Source organism: Suncus etruscus, chromosome 4, assembly GCF_024139225.1.
Source record: "Suncus etruscus isolate mSunEtr1 chromosome 4, mSunEtr1.pri.cur, whole genome shotgun sequence".
NCBI classification, from domain to species: domain Eukaryota; kingdom Metazoa; phylum Chordata; class Mammalia; order Eulipotyphla; family Soricidae; genus Suncus; species Suncus etruscus.
Window position 1 is genome coordinate 36,906,879 of NC_064851.1, and position 12,322 is coordinate 36,919,200.

Here is a 12,322-nt window from a genome sequence, read left to right on the forward strand (position 1 = left end):
GTATTTCTTTTTTTCTCTACGTTTTTTTCTATCTTTTGTTACCTTGATTTTTTTCTATGATCTTTTTGGTGTGATTTAATTTGCTTTGTTTAGTTTCCTTAGGAGGAAGCTTAAATTATTTGAGCCCTTTCTTCTTTGCTAATGTAATTTCCTTTTAAGCTTGGCTTTGTCTACATCCTAGAAATGTGAATTTCTTGTGGTCTCCCCAACCCCCAATCTAATTAAAAGGTTTTTCTGATTTCCATTAAAATTATTTTGTGATTTAAATTCAAATATTTGGGAATTTCCTGTACTTCTTTCTGTTATTTATCACTAATTTAATTCTATAGTTATCAAGGACTATAATTTTAATTATTTTCAGTGCTTTTAAATCAATTGAAATTTGTTACATAACTTATGGTTAATATGGAGACTTTCCAAGTGTGCTTAAAACTAATGTATACTCTGCTGATATTAGGAATTATATTTTATAAAAGTCATTTAATGATAATCACTTTTTATATCCTTGCTGATTTTCTTTCTCCATGTTCTTTTCTGCAATTTATTGAGAATAAATCCCAACTATAATTGTTGAATTATGTATTTTCATTTTAGTATTGTCATTTTGTTTTAATGTTTTGAACACTCTTTAGCTCATCAGTGTGTGTATTTATATATATATATATACATATACATATACATATATATTTTAGCCCTTAAGTCTCCCATATTTATTGGTTCTTATATCTTTATTATTAAATTCCCTTTATTGCCAGACATAATACTTCTTGTCTTAAAGTCTGTTTAATCTATTATTTTATGCTTGCTGTTTACATTGTATACATCTTTTCCTTTCTACTTTATTAATATCTTTAATCTAAAATGTGGCTCTTGCAGATAGGATACTGCTGGATTTTTCTTTTTAGAATTCAATCTGATATTTTTCTGTACTTTGATCTGTGCAGTCTAATATTTAATATAGTTATTGGCATATTGGTTTTACATTTTCATTGTGTCATTTTCTTTCTGTGTCTTATAGTTATATGGCTCTGGCATCTTTTCTGAGAAGTAAAAATGCCATTTAATTTTCTGCTAATTTTTTTTACTTATTAAAAATATTTTTTTCTGAACAGTTACTCTATAGATTATAATATGTACTTTTACTTATACATTCTACTTTAGACTAGTACAGACTTTAAATATTATAAAATGCTACTTTGATTCAATATGGCTTCATTTCTTTTCCAATATTTTGTTTTTACACATAATGTATTTTAATAAATTCAAATTTTTAATAAATTCAATAGTATAGTGTTATTACTTCATGCACTTATGACTTTTAAAGAAAATTTTAGAATATGTGTTTTAGGACGGAGTGATAGGTGGGTAGGGTGAGTGGGTAGGGTAAGGTGGGTAGGGTGATTGCTTTGCAGGTGACTAACCTGAGTTTGATCTCTGGTATCCCATATGGTCTTCTGAGCCAGGCAGAATTGATCTCTGAGCAGTATCGGGTATGACCAAAAATGTGTGTGTTTATGATTTTAATTTCTGTATCTATCATTTCTAGTCTTCATTTCTTTCTGTCAATGTAAGTAATGTTTATTAATTTTCTTTAAACCTGAAGGGACTTACTTTAGTACTTTTGCTTTCAACAAATATCTGGAAATGTTTTTATTTCCCATTTCTGAAAGATAGTTGAATGGGTAGAGAATGTAATGAACAGGTTTGTTTCTCTTTTTCTTTTGCACTTCTCATTTATTAGCCTACTGCCTTCTGGCCTTTTATTTCTTTTAGAAAGTTACTAATTGTACTGCTTTCCCTTGTATACTCATCATTTTTCTCTTGGAGTTTTCATGTTGTTCTTTTGACTTTGTCTTTCAATAAACTGAATATACTGCATCTTACTGTGGATCATTTTTCTAATTATCCAACCTTGAATTAGTTGAACTTCTATGGCCTCAATGTAAATTTTTTTTAATTAAACTGGGACCTTAAACCTTTATTTCTTCAAATATTTTTCTTTTCTCTTGAACTTTCTCCTCTCCTACGACTCCCAATCTATGTATATTGTAACCCATGTTTCTAAAGTGCTGCTATTCTTCTATCTCTTATGCTCTGTGTTCCTCACATTGGATAATGTCTGTTGATAAATTTTTAAGTTCATTTATTTCACTTTTTTTTTTGCAGGTCTGCTGTGGAGTTTATTGACTTTTAAGCTTTGTTTATTACACTTCCAAATTCTATAAGTTTTTATTTTTTAGAAGTTTTCCTTCATATGGTTATTTTTGTTGTTTCATTGTTGTCATATTTCCTTTAGTTTCTCTAAATACAATTTCCTTTTATTCACTTTATATATGTAAAATAGTTGTTTTGATATCTTTGCTAAGTGTTATTATCAGAATCCATTTAGAGGCAACCTTTTTTTTTTTTTTTTTTTTGGTTTTTGGTTTTTGGGTCACCCCTGACAGTGCTCAGGGGTTACTCCTGGCTCTACGCTCAGAAATCGTTCCTGGCAGGCTCAGGGGACCATATGGGATGCCGGGATTCAGACCACCGTCCTTCTGCATGTGAAGCAAACCCCTTATCTCCATGCTATCTCTCCAGCCAACTTTTTTTTCTTTTTTTTAATGGTCCACACCTGGTAGCACTCAGTACATATCCTTGGCTCTGCATTCAGGAATAATTCCTGGCAGGTTTGGAATGCTGAGGACCGAACCCAAGTAGGCTATGTACAAAACAAATGTCCTACCCACTGTATCATCTCTCTGGCCCCACGGACACTCTATTGATTTCTTTTCCCTCCCTTTTATGGACTACATAATATAGCTGTGAAAAATATTTTTAATAATGTATTTATATCTATCACTCCAAATTCTATTTTTTATTTCTAAAGATTGCTTTGTTTTGTTTGTTTTAATAATTTCCTTGACCTTACTTTCTGTAATATTTATCTACTATGGTGGTATCTTACTACTGATTTCTCCGCTAAGGATTACTCTGAGTCAGCATACTCAGGGATTGATTAGGGATTGTTCTCTAACATTCAGAGCCAAGTTATGGTGATGAATCATTATGTGGATTTGGGAGCACATTTGATCTTCAGACACGTTTCAAGTGTTTACTGGTTCTAACTTCTTACTTAGTTCTTCTGTATCTCCTCTATGCAAGGAATAACTTCCCAGTCAAGCAAAGATAAGTTAGCTTTATCTCTCATCTCACTGTTTCATTTCTTACTAATCTGTTACTACCGATCTATTATTCACCCTGTAGCTATAATTTCAGATAGCAAAACTAGACACTTTCCCTATTCATTTCCTGCAGTTGATTTTTTTTTTTTTTAGCTGATAGCATCACTTGTGTGGTTTGTTTTGTTTTATTTAGTTTCTTGTCTCCAGAAAATCAGCACTTTGGCAAAAACGTTGTTATGTGGTATGGTTGGTACCACCCTAGTTAGAAGCACTATTTTGTCTGAGCTGTGGGGGACCAGGAGCAGCCTGAAACAAGAATACAGACCACTGCTACTTTTATGTGAACTTCAGCGATTTTCTTTGTAGTTTTTTTTTTTTTTTGGGGGGGGGCACACCCAGTGACACTCAGGGGTTACTCCTGGCTCTGCGCTCAGAAATTGCTCCTAGCTTGGGAGACCATAGGGGATGCCAAAGGATCAAACTGTAGTCCGTCCTAGGTCAGCCGCTTGCAAGGCAAACGCCCTATCGCTGCGCCACCGCTCTAGCCCCATCTCAGCAATTTTTTATAAATAATGTTTTCTAATTATTATTTATGATGACTAGACTTTTAGAAGTCATTGATGAAGTCATTGCTTATCTATTTTTATTTAAACTCTATAGTTAAGGTTGTCTATAGTAAAGGTTCTTTTTTTTTTACAGATAACTTTGTTTATTATTGAATTATAGTCATAGCCTGTACAACAACCTTCATCACTGCATATTTCCACCACTAATGTCCCTTTTTTCCATCTCACCCTCCTCAATGCCCTCTCCCCTTCCTAACTCTGTGCCATACATTTTTATTGTTCTCTCTCTCTCTCTCTCTCTCTCTCTCTCTCTCTCTTTCTCTCTCTGTCTCTCTCTTTCTCTCTCTCTCTCTCTCTCTCTGTCTCTCTCTTTCTCTCTCTTTCTCTCTCTCTCTCTCTCTCTCTCTCCCCTCTCTCTCTCTCTCTCTCCCCACTCTCTCTCTCTCTCCCTCTCTCTCTCCCCTTCCCCTCCCCCTCCCCCTCCCTCTCCCTCTCCCCCACCTTTCCCTTTTAAATGCTTGGGTTTGCAGTACAGTGCACATTTCCATCATCAATGTTCCCAGTTTCCTTCACCCTCACCCCCTACCTACTTGCCTCTAGGACAGGCATTTTACTTCTCTTCTCTCTGTCTCTCTTTTTTTTATTGACATTGTAGTTTGCACTATTGCTAATTTAGTGGTACCACACATATCACTTTATCTTCTTTCAGCACCCAGTTGTTGTCCAGAATGATCAGTTCCAACTATCACTGTCACACTACCCTAACTGCATTCACCACTCTATGTTGCAAGCTTCCTGCTGTGAAGTCTTCCTGTGAAGTTATTGCTTTTGACAATCTTTACAGCTTTCTGTTTGTTTCTTGGGCAGAAAACTTATCGACCTAATTCAACCCCTAACAACCAGAAGTCCTGCCTCACTCGGCAACTTTTAAAATGTCAAGTTCACTTGCTGAAGTTACTTTTAATAAGGCATTCTTCTGTTGATCATTTGCACCATCTTGGAGCACATTTTTGATCTCTGGGGATCACTGTGTCCTCCAGGCTGCCCACTTTGCTCTACAGTTAGTTATCTTAATCCTGTCTGATGTGAGAAATTTCATTCTTGGGTGGTGTAGCTTCATTGTGAACTGTTCTCTTGAAAACTATGTAAATGGTATTTGACGCTGTTGGTAATGCTGAATTAAATGGACGTTGATAAATAAGTTATTTATAATTTTCTTTATGCATGAAGACATGCATACATATATTATATGTCATAGTATACTATGTCTCTTCCACAATACAGAATGTTTAAATGGTTCAGAATTGTTCTGCAGTATAGCTTTCTGGCTCATGAAAAATGAAAGCTATCAGTGATATGGGCAATAAGATTCATCGCCAATAGTCACTAGCAACAGCACACAGCATTTTAATATCAGTGAGGTCCACAGCTAGCAGTAAGAGCTCGTGTAATTGAAAGACGTTTAGGTGCAGTCATTCTGCTGTTTGTTCCTTGCCAGGTTCAACATGGGATTGTGTGAGTATTTGAAGAAAACAGCGTGGGGAGGGGGGATCTTTAAAAGATATAAAAGGGGTTAAGTGCTTAGATTTAATTAGTGTTGTGATTTTCAAAACACGCGACTGTGAAATAAAAATACGTTTTATTTTTCTTGGTTGATTAAAGCTTTAGAAAAGCTACTCCTTGGTTACAAGTGAACCGGTATATCTCGTCTAATGTTGCCGTGGTAACAACTCATGCTGATATAATTGAGAACATCTTATACATCCTGGTTCGAACATTTTCTCCCTGCCATTTTGAGTTGTGCTAGTGGTATATGAAGGAGGCTAAGATCACTAGCTTGAGGGAAATTAAATCCGGTTAGACACTTCTCTGGCATTAATCTGATATTTACTAGTGATATCTCATGCTGGGCAGTTGTACTTTGTTTCTGAAGGCTTTCCTTTTTAAAACAAAAGAAAGCTCTTTTCATTTTCACTGTGCTGCATGTTCCAGTGTATGTGTTTACACCATCGGTTCTTCTATCTCTAGAGATTAGCATAACTCCCTTTGCTGTTGGATTGTTGTTTTGAGCAATATGTTTTGGAAAGGCTGGTTTTCATCATGAGTGGTAAGTATGCTCTCTGAGACTCCATAGCTATGTATTTTTTTAAAAAAAAAATTTAACTAGAAAGAGGAAAAAATTAACAGGCAATTGAAACGCCAGAGCTAGAGTGAATTATATTTTGCATTTAGGCATTATAGTAAATTGCTTTTAAAATCCATTAAGTACTGTAAACAGTACAGCAGTTAATAGTCGATAACAATAATCAGTTTTAATTTTCTCTGTGGTTTAATTGTATTCATTAGGTACTGTTTTTATGAATTGTGTTATAAATTAGTAAGTAAAAGACCCACCATGATGAGAAAGGAATATTTTTATTATCTAATTCTAAAGATAATTACTTGAACTTTCCTGTGATCAGCTTTATTATTTTGATGAATTTTTGTTTGCTTCCTCTTGCTTATATAAAAATATTAATCTTGAATAAGATGCTGTACACATTTTATAGAGAGTTGCTTTTACTTATAATTCATTAGGAAATGATGATATACTGGTGAAATAAATAAATATACATTGGCTTTGGAGGCTTTGTTAAATTTTTCTAAATTGATTTTTATAATATCATATTAGAATAAGTACATATATAATAGTTTCCTTTTTATTCTTAAGATTTTCCTAAATATTTTCCCAAATTGCTTTTTGAAAATATCTACTACAGTATATACTGCAGTTTATTATGAGGCAAAAGCTGTTCACTTTAAGCCAAACCTGCTGCTAAAAATAGACATCCTGTTATTAGAGTGAGAAATATTTGCTTAGGGCATAATTCATTAGCATCTTTTTACTTAACTTAAAAAATAAGAGGATGTTTTATTAGCCTTTGAATCAGATGTATTTTTAGAAGTGACACACTGGTTTTTATAATTTAATAATCATTCTAATTTTATAACTGTCCATAATTTATACTTAAAAAACCTGAAATTAGAATTCAGAATCTGAAGAGTTGCGTTTGTTTTTGTTTTATGTTAGAATTTAAAATAGATGAACCTCTTCTTTCAAAACTGGAGATAATTTCATTATTGCTATTAACTAAGTTTTCTCCACTGCAGTAGATAAAAACCTCATCAATACTGCTACATATTTGTATATAGAAGGATATAGGACATTAAAATAGATTTTGTATGTGAGATATTAAGAATTATCTATATTTTTATTTTACTATTATAGAAGTTGGTGTTTCTATCATAGCATCTTAAATTGAAGTTAATATTTCTGATTCAGTATGTTACTATTACTTAGAATTTCCTTTGATATAAAACTGAGTATTCTGTAATCTCAGATTTAAGATATATTATTCAAAACCTGCTGGGTGTGTTTTTTCTTTGGAAGTTTGGCAAATAATAAAAAATATATTAGATAATTGCTGTGGTTTTCTAGAGCTTTTAGAATTGGGTATGTTGATTTAGTTGAGAAAAACTGTTGCTTTTTATTTCCATGTAAATTATGTGTTGTCTAAATGATATTTGATATCCTTAGTCATATCATCATTCTCATGTAGATCTTTTTTAAACAGAAGGATCCTAGTAATCACAACGATACATTCTGATTCTTTATGGTTAAATAGTTACATCTAATTTTACTCATGCTTTAAGTGTCAATAAATTCGTATGACATTTCAAAATGTTGGAAATCATATATAAAGTGTGGTTTATTTGTAAAAGCGAACAAATGCTGTGTCTTTTTTAATTAAATCTAGAGCTATGTGTGTGATATTTATATCTAAGTGGTATTTTTTTTCTAGTTAGGAAAGCTATTCCTTTTTCCACCCGATGCCTATTAGATGTTAGCTTTCTCTGGGAATCTATCTTTGGCCCTCTTTAAATACTACATTCTCACTGAATGATCTCATCCATGCCCACGTCTTCACTTTTTACCTGAATATTCAATTAAATATGGATTTCCTTTTGCCATTCCAAATCTTCATTTTCTCTAATTTCAAGTTCTGTTAATGGTCCTACTGATCACATAGAAACTTAAAACAAAACCTTGTAATAACTCGTAAGTGGCTTCTTACCCCTAAAGATGAATTTCGTCATTAACAACTATTGATTCTATATCAAAATTGCCTCAGAAGTCACTCAAGATTCTCTGGTCTTAACTAAAATTGGGAATGCTTTCAGAACAAGTATTGTAGGTCTTCTGGATTCTATTTAAGTAATTGTTTCTGTGGTCTCTCAATTTCATCTTCCTCTCCCCCTCCCGACCATTGTATGCTGCCATTTTAAGAATGTAAATATGTTCATTTTTTAACCTGACAAAAACTTGTACTTATTGCTTATAGCCTATAAGATAAATTTTAAATTCCTTAGAATGCAAAATTCAGGGGCCGGGCCGTGGTGCTGGAGGTAAGGTGCCTGCCTTGCCTGCGCTAGCCTAGGACGGACCGCGGTTCGATCCCCCGGCGTCCCATATGGTCCCCCAAGAAGCCAGGAGCAACTTCTGAGCGCATAGCCAGGAGTAACCCCTGAGCGTCACAGGGTGTGGCCCAAAAAAATAAAAAAAAAAAAAAGAACGCAAAATTCATTTATTTACCTTTCATAAAATTACATATTTATCATACTTTATTTAGAAATACTATACTAGTTATATCTTGGGTCTTTCCATATTTATAAGTATATCATAAAAATTCTGAAAATTAACTATGTTCTTTACTATCTATTAATGATTATAGGTTTAGTTGATTCCCTTCTAATCCCAAAATAAATATAAAGTAACATTTTTGAGTGTTTGTATTGGTTTTTCATGTCCAGAATATAAGCTTATGTGAAAAATAGTGCTATTTTCATCCATGTGTTTTTGATAATTAACTCACTGCCATGTAAGGCAAGGCACTCAAAAAGTTTTATAAAAATAAACCAATAATTAAAATTTTTTATATATGATGATATTTTTACAATATTAATGAAACATATACTTTGATTTGGAGAGTTCATGTTCTTATCAATTTGTAATTATTATTACTTTATCAATTTTTGGTGGGAATACTTACTGACCCAGACTGGTGTGAGGAATATTCTCCAAAGAAGAAATGTTTTCTGTGAATTGTCATTGAGCACAATCTTCTTTTTAGATGCTAATTGAAATATAAGAGTACAAAACATACTAAATAGAATTTAGAGTACTTGCCAGAAATATACCAATCAGAATGTGTATCAGCTTATACAGTTCAGCAATTTCACTTTGGATAACTTGCCTTCATATAAGGAAAAGAAATTAAAGTTTTGTTCTGACTATCTTAAAGAGATATGACTGTTGGAGGGAGGGATGGTTGGAAGATCTGTCTGCTCTGATTATTTTTACTTGAAGGTAAACCAAAGTGAGACAAACAAGACCTGTTCGCTACTTTATATTCAAAAATAGATTTTGTTCTACATATGGGAATTTTCTCCCTGATGTGGGGAACATTATCACTAGCAAGAAATTTGTTAATATTACATTATTCCACTCCAATATCTGAAAAATGCTGAATTATTTATATTTAACTAATGACATAAATATAGACAAACTAAAAGAATGAGAAGTTTCTTTGAATTCATTTATATCAACGATTAAAAATCCACTAAATTTGAGAGCATTTTGTGAATGAATAAACAAGAAAAGCAAGATTAAGTTTCAATAAAGAGTAAAATCACGACTGTCATGAGTATGAGTGGGAACTTTTAGAAAATATTTATATGGAAATATATATGAAAATGTTTAAGAATAAGTATAGATAGCGCAAGATAATAGATTAAAAGGGAGTGGGATGAGAAGCTGGTTATAAGCAAATAAACATGATGTAGAATATAAGCTACATTAGAAGCAGTAAGTAATCTAATTTTCCACAGAAAATTAGTTATATAAGATAATAACTTGATAAAGCCCACCAGAACATATGGGGAATAGATTGAAGTTATGAGGTGAAAGGTATAATAAACTGTAAATGATGAGTACAGTTCTTATAAGAAGAGATAATTACTGATAAGGAAGACATAATAAATATAATTCAGTCTACGCGGTGGCGCTAGAGGTAAGGTGTCTGCCTTGCCAGCGCTAGCCAGGGACGGACCGCGATTCGATCCCCCGGCGTCCCATATGGTCCCCCAAGCCAGGAGCGACTTCTGAGCACATAGCCAGGAGTAGCTCCTGAGCATCACCATGTGTGGCCCAAAATCCAATATGTATATATGATTCAAGAAAACTTAAAATTCTGAGTCTGTAGATTGAATAATATGTTTTGACAAAGTATCAACACCAAAATAAATCTTCATCTATGATTTAAATTTCAGTGGTAAAATGGATTCCACAATCTGAATTGTGTGGTCTAAGATTTGCCAACAACTTAAAATAAGGTATTCTAACAACCTAACAAACATTTCAAACAAAAATAATCATGAATAAAGCCATGAAGATCTCATGGAGTAAGCCCCATTGAATTTTGAGTTCCACAATCCAAACCAAAAGTGTGCACACACAGACACACCCCACACACATCCCACTACAAATGGTATTCAACAGTTAGATTCTTTCAAGAAAGTCAGAAAGTAGAACTGTCATGGGCTGAAGAGATAGAGCATTGAACGGTAGGGTGTTTGCCTTGCATGCGGCTGACAGGGAGGGAATGGGAGGGGCTCGGTTTGATTCCTGGCATCTCATGGTCTCCTAGCCTGCCAGGGGCAATTTCTGAGTGCAGAGACAGGAGTGGCCCCTGAGCACCTCTGGGTGTGGCCCCCAAACCAACCAATCAATAAAGTTAAAAAAAAAAAGAAAGTAGAATTGTCCACTTAAATTTTCATTTAAATATATAATTTAAAATTAATAATCATGAACAGGAAACACAAGAAAATATATCTAATAAAGCTATAACAAAAATTTTCTATAAAATAAAAAAGCCAATTAAAGCTATACCAATTTAAAATACAGTCATAGCTAAATTTTTTACTCAAAACTTAATAAAATAAGGAGTAGCATAGTTTTATGGGCAAGTTTTAGGAACTATTACAAAAACAAACGTTTCAGTTTGTACAAAAGCTGCCAAAGAATTGAACATGAAAAAATATTGTCAAATTGAGTCTCATATAGCTTACAGGTAAAGTGTGGAAAAAGAAAATTAGTAACATTTTCTTCAGAACTTATTGTTGTTGTTGAGGTAACTTCCAACAGTGTTGGTGGTGGTGAGGAGAAGAGCCATACCTGGCAGTGGTGAGTGGGAGCTTACAGTGCTACAAATTGAGCCTAGGACCTTATACATACTGGGTATCTATTTTACGACTCAGTCCAATTCCTCTGGACCCCAAAAATATTTTCCTTGAAATTAGGAAAGGAAAAAGATGCTTAACATTATTTTGACAATATTGCACTGTTTATAATAATCTTCACAGAAAAATATGGAAGAAACAGAATTGTTCCTATTCATAGATGATATGAAATTGTCTACATAGAATATTCAAGAGAATTTTGTCAGTGCTTCCTTAGAATTAGTAAGAGAATCTGACAAGATTGCTAGATATAATAAGATTCATATATAAATAGCAACTCTGCTATATTTGAAGAATATAAAGTTCCCAAAAGGGAACTTTAAAGCAATCTCCTTTTTATAATAGCAAGTCAAACTCTAAAGAACCTAATAATAAATTCAGTAAAAGTAGTAACAACTGTAAAGGAGAAATTATAAAATTATACTGATAGATATAATCTTTTAAGAGTTTGATTCCCAGTAGAATAGGAAAATTGCAACTTGACAATAACAATTTTTTGTTCTTGAGGAAATGGAGTTTCAAGGATATGGTGGAATTATACACTGATACAACTATTTCTATAGTCATTTATTAAAACCTAGCCAAGGGGACGGGATAAAAAAAGTCCTCATCAAGTTGAAAATAAGCATAGTCTATCAAGTAGGGATCCATTGCTATTTGCTTGAAAGCAAAATAAAATATTTGAATTTGGAACTGAATGGGAAATCTTTGGTATATGGTTTGACAGATATAATACTTCTTTTTGAGACAGAAGTTCATGAACACTTAAGGAAGTAAAGTGCATTCAAAGAACATTTCAACAATTGTCTAGAAGGTCATTAGTTTTATTGCTATAAGTATAGTTTACATCTTTATTACAGAACTCTATGGTGAATATTTCCAATTAAACATGACTTCATTGTCCTAGAAAATCCAGAGTGTCCATAGATAGAAATCAAGTGGATAAGGAAAGCATATATGTGATTAGTTAAAAGTGAGTGCACAACAAGCTGTACAGTGGTAAACAGATCTTCTAGCATTAAGGGAGATAAAGGAGGGAGATGTGGGATGCATACTGGGAACAGGGTTGGAGGGAGGACGACACTGGTAGTGGGAATGCCCCTCATTCATTGTCACTGTTTTCTTAAATGTTACTGCGAAAGATTTGTAATTCACTTTACCATGATAAAAATGTAAAATAAGGTATAAAAAATGAGTACAGTATATTTATTTGTCCATGTAGATACCAGTCACATGATAATATTCCTTTTT

The 12,322-nt window shown here is 33.2% G+C and overlaps 1 protein-coding gene across 5 annotated transcripts in view; it reads left to right on the top strand.

Annotated features, from left to right (window-relative positions):
* The window catches only part of PRKACB (protein kinase cAMP-activated catalytic subunit beta), a 119,761-nt gene that overhangs the window by 57,188 nt on the left and 50,251 nt on the right, over window positions 1-12,322 (top strand). For 2 of the 5 annotated variants that reach the window (XM_049771269.1, XM_049771271.1), the window contains exon 1: window positions 5,532-5,840. The exons of 1 other annotated variant lie outside the window; for it this stretch is intronic. In XM_049771269.1, coding sequence (XP_049627226.1) covers window positions 5,834-5,840 — 7 coding nt within the window. In that variant the 5' untranslated portion in view covers window positions 5,532-5,833. Of the gene's footprint in view, window positions 1-5,166; window positions 5,249-5,531; window positions 5,841-12,322 lie in introns of those variants that run through there. 2 more of the 5 variants (XM_049771270.1, XM_049771268.1) reach the window with 2 other exon arrangements.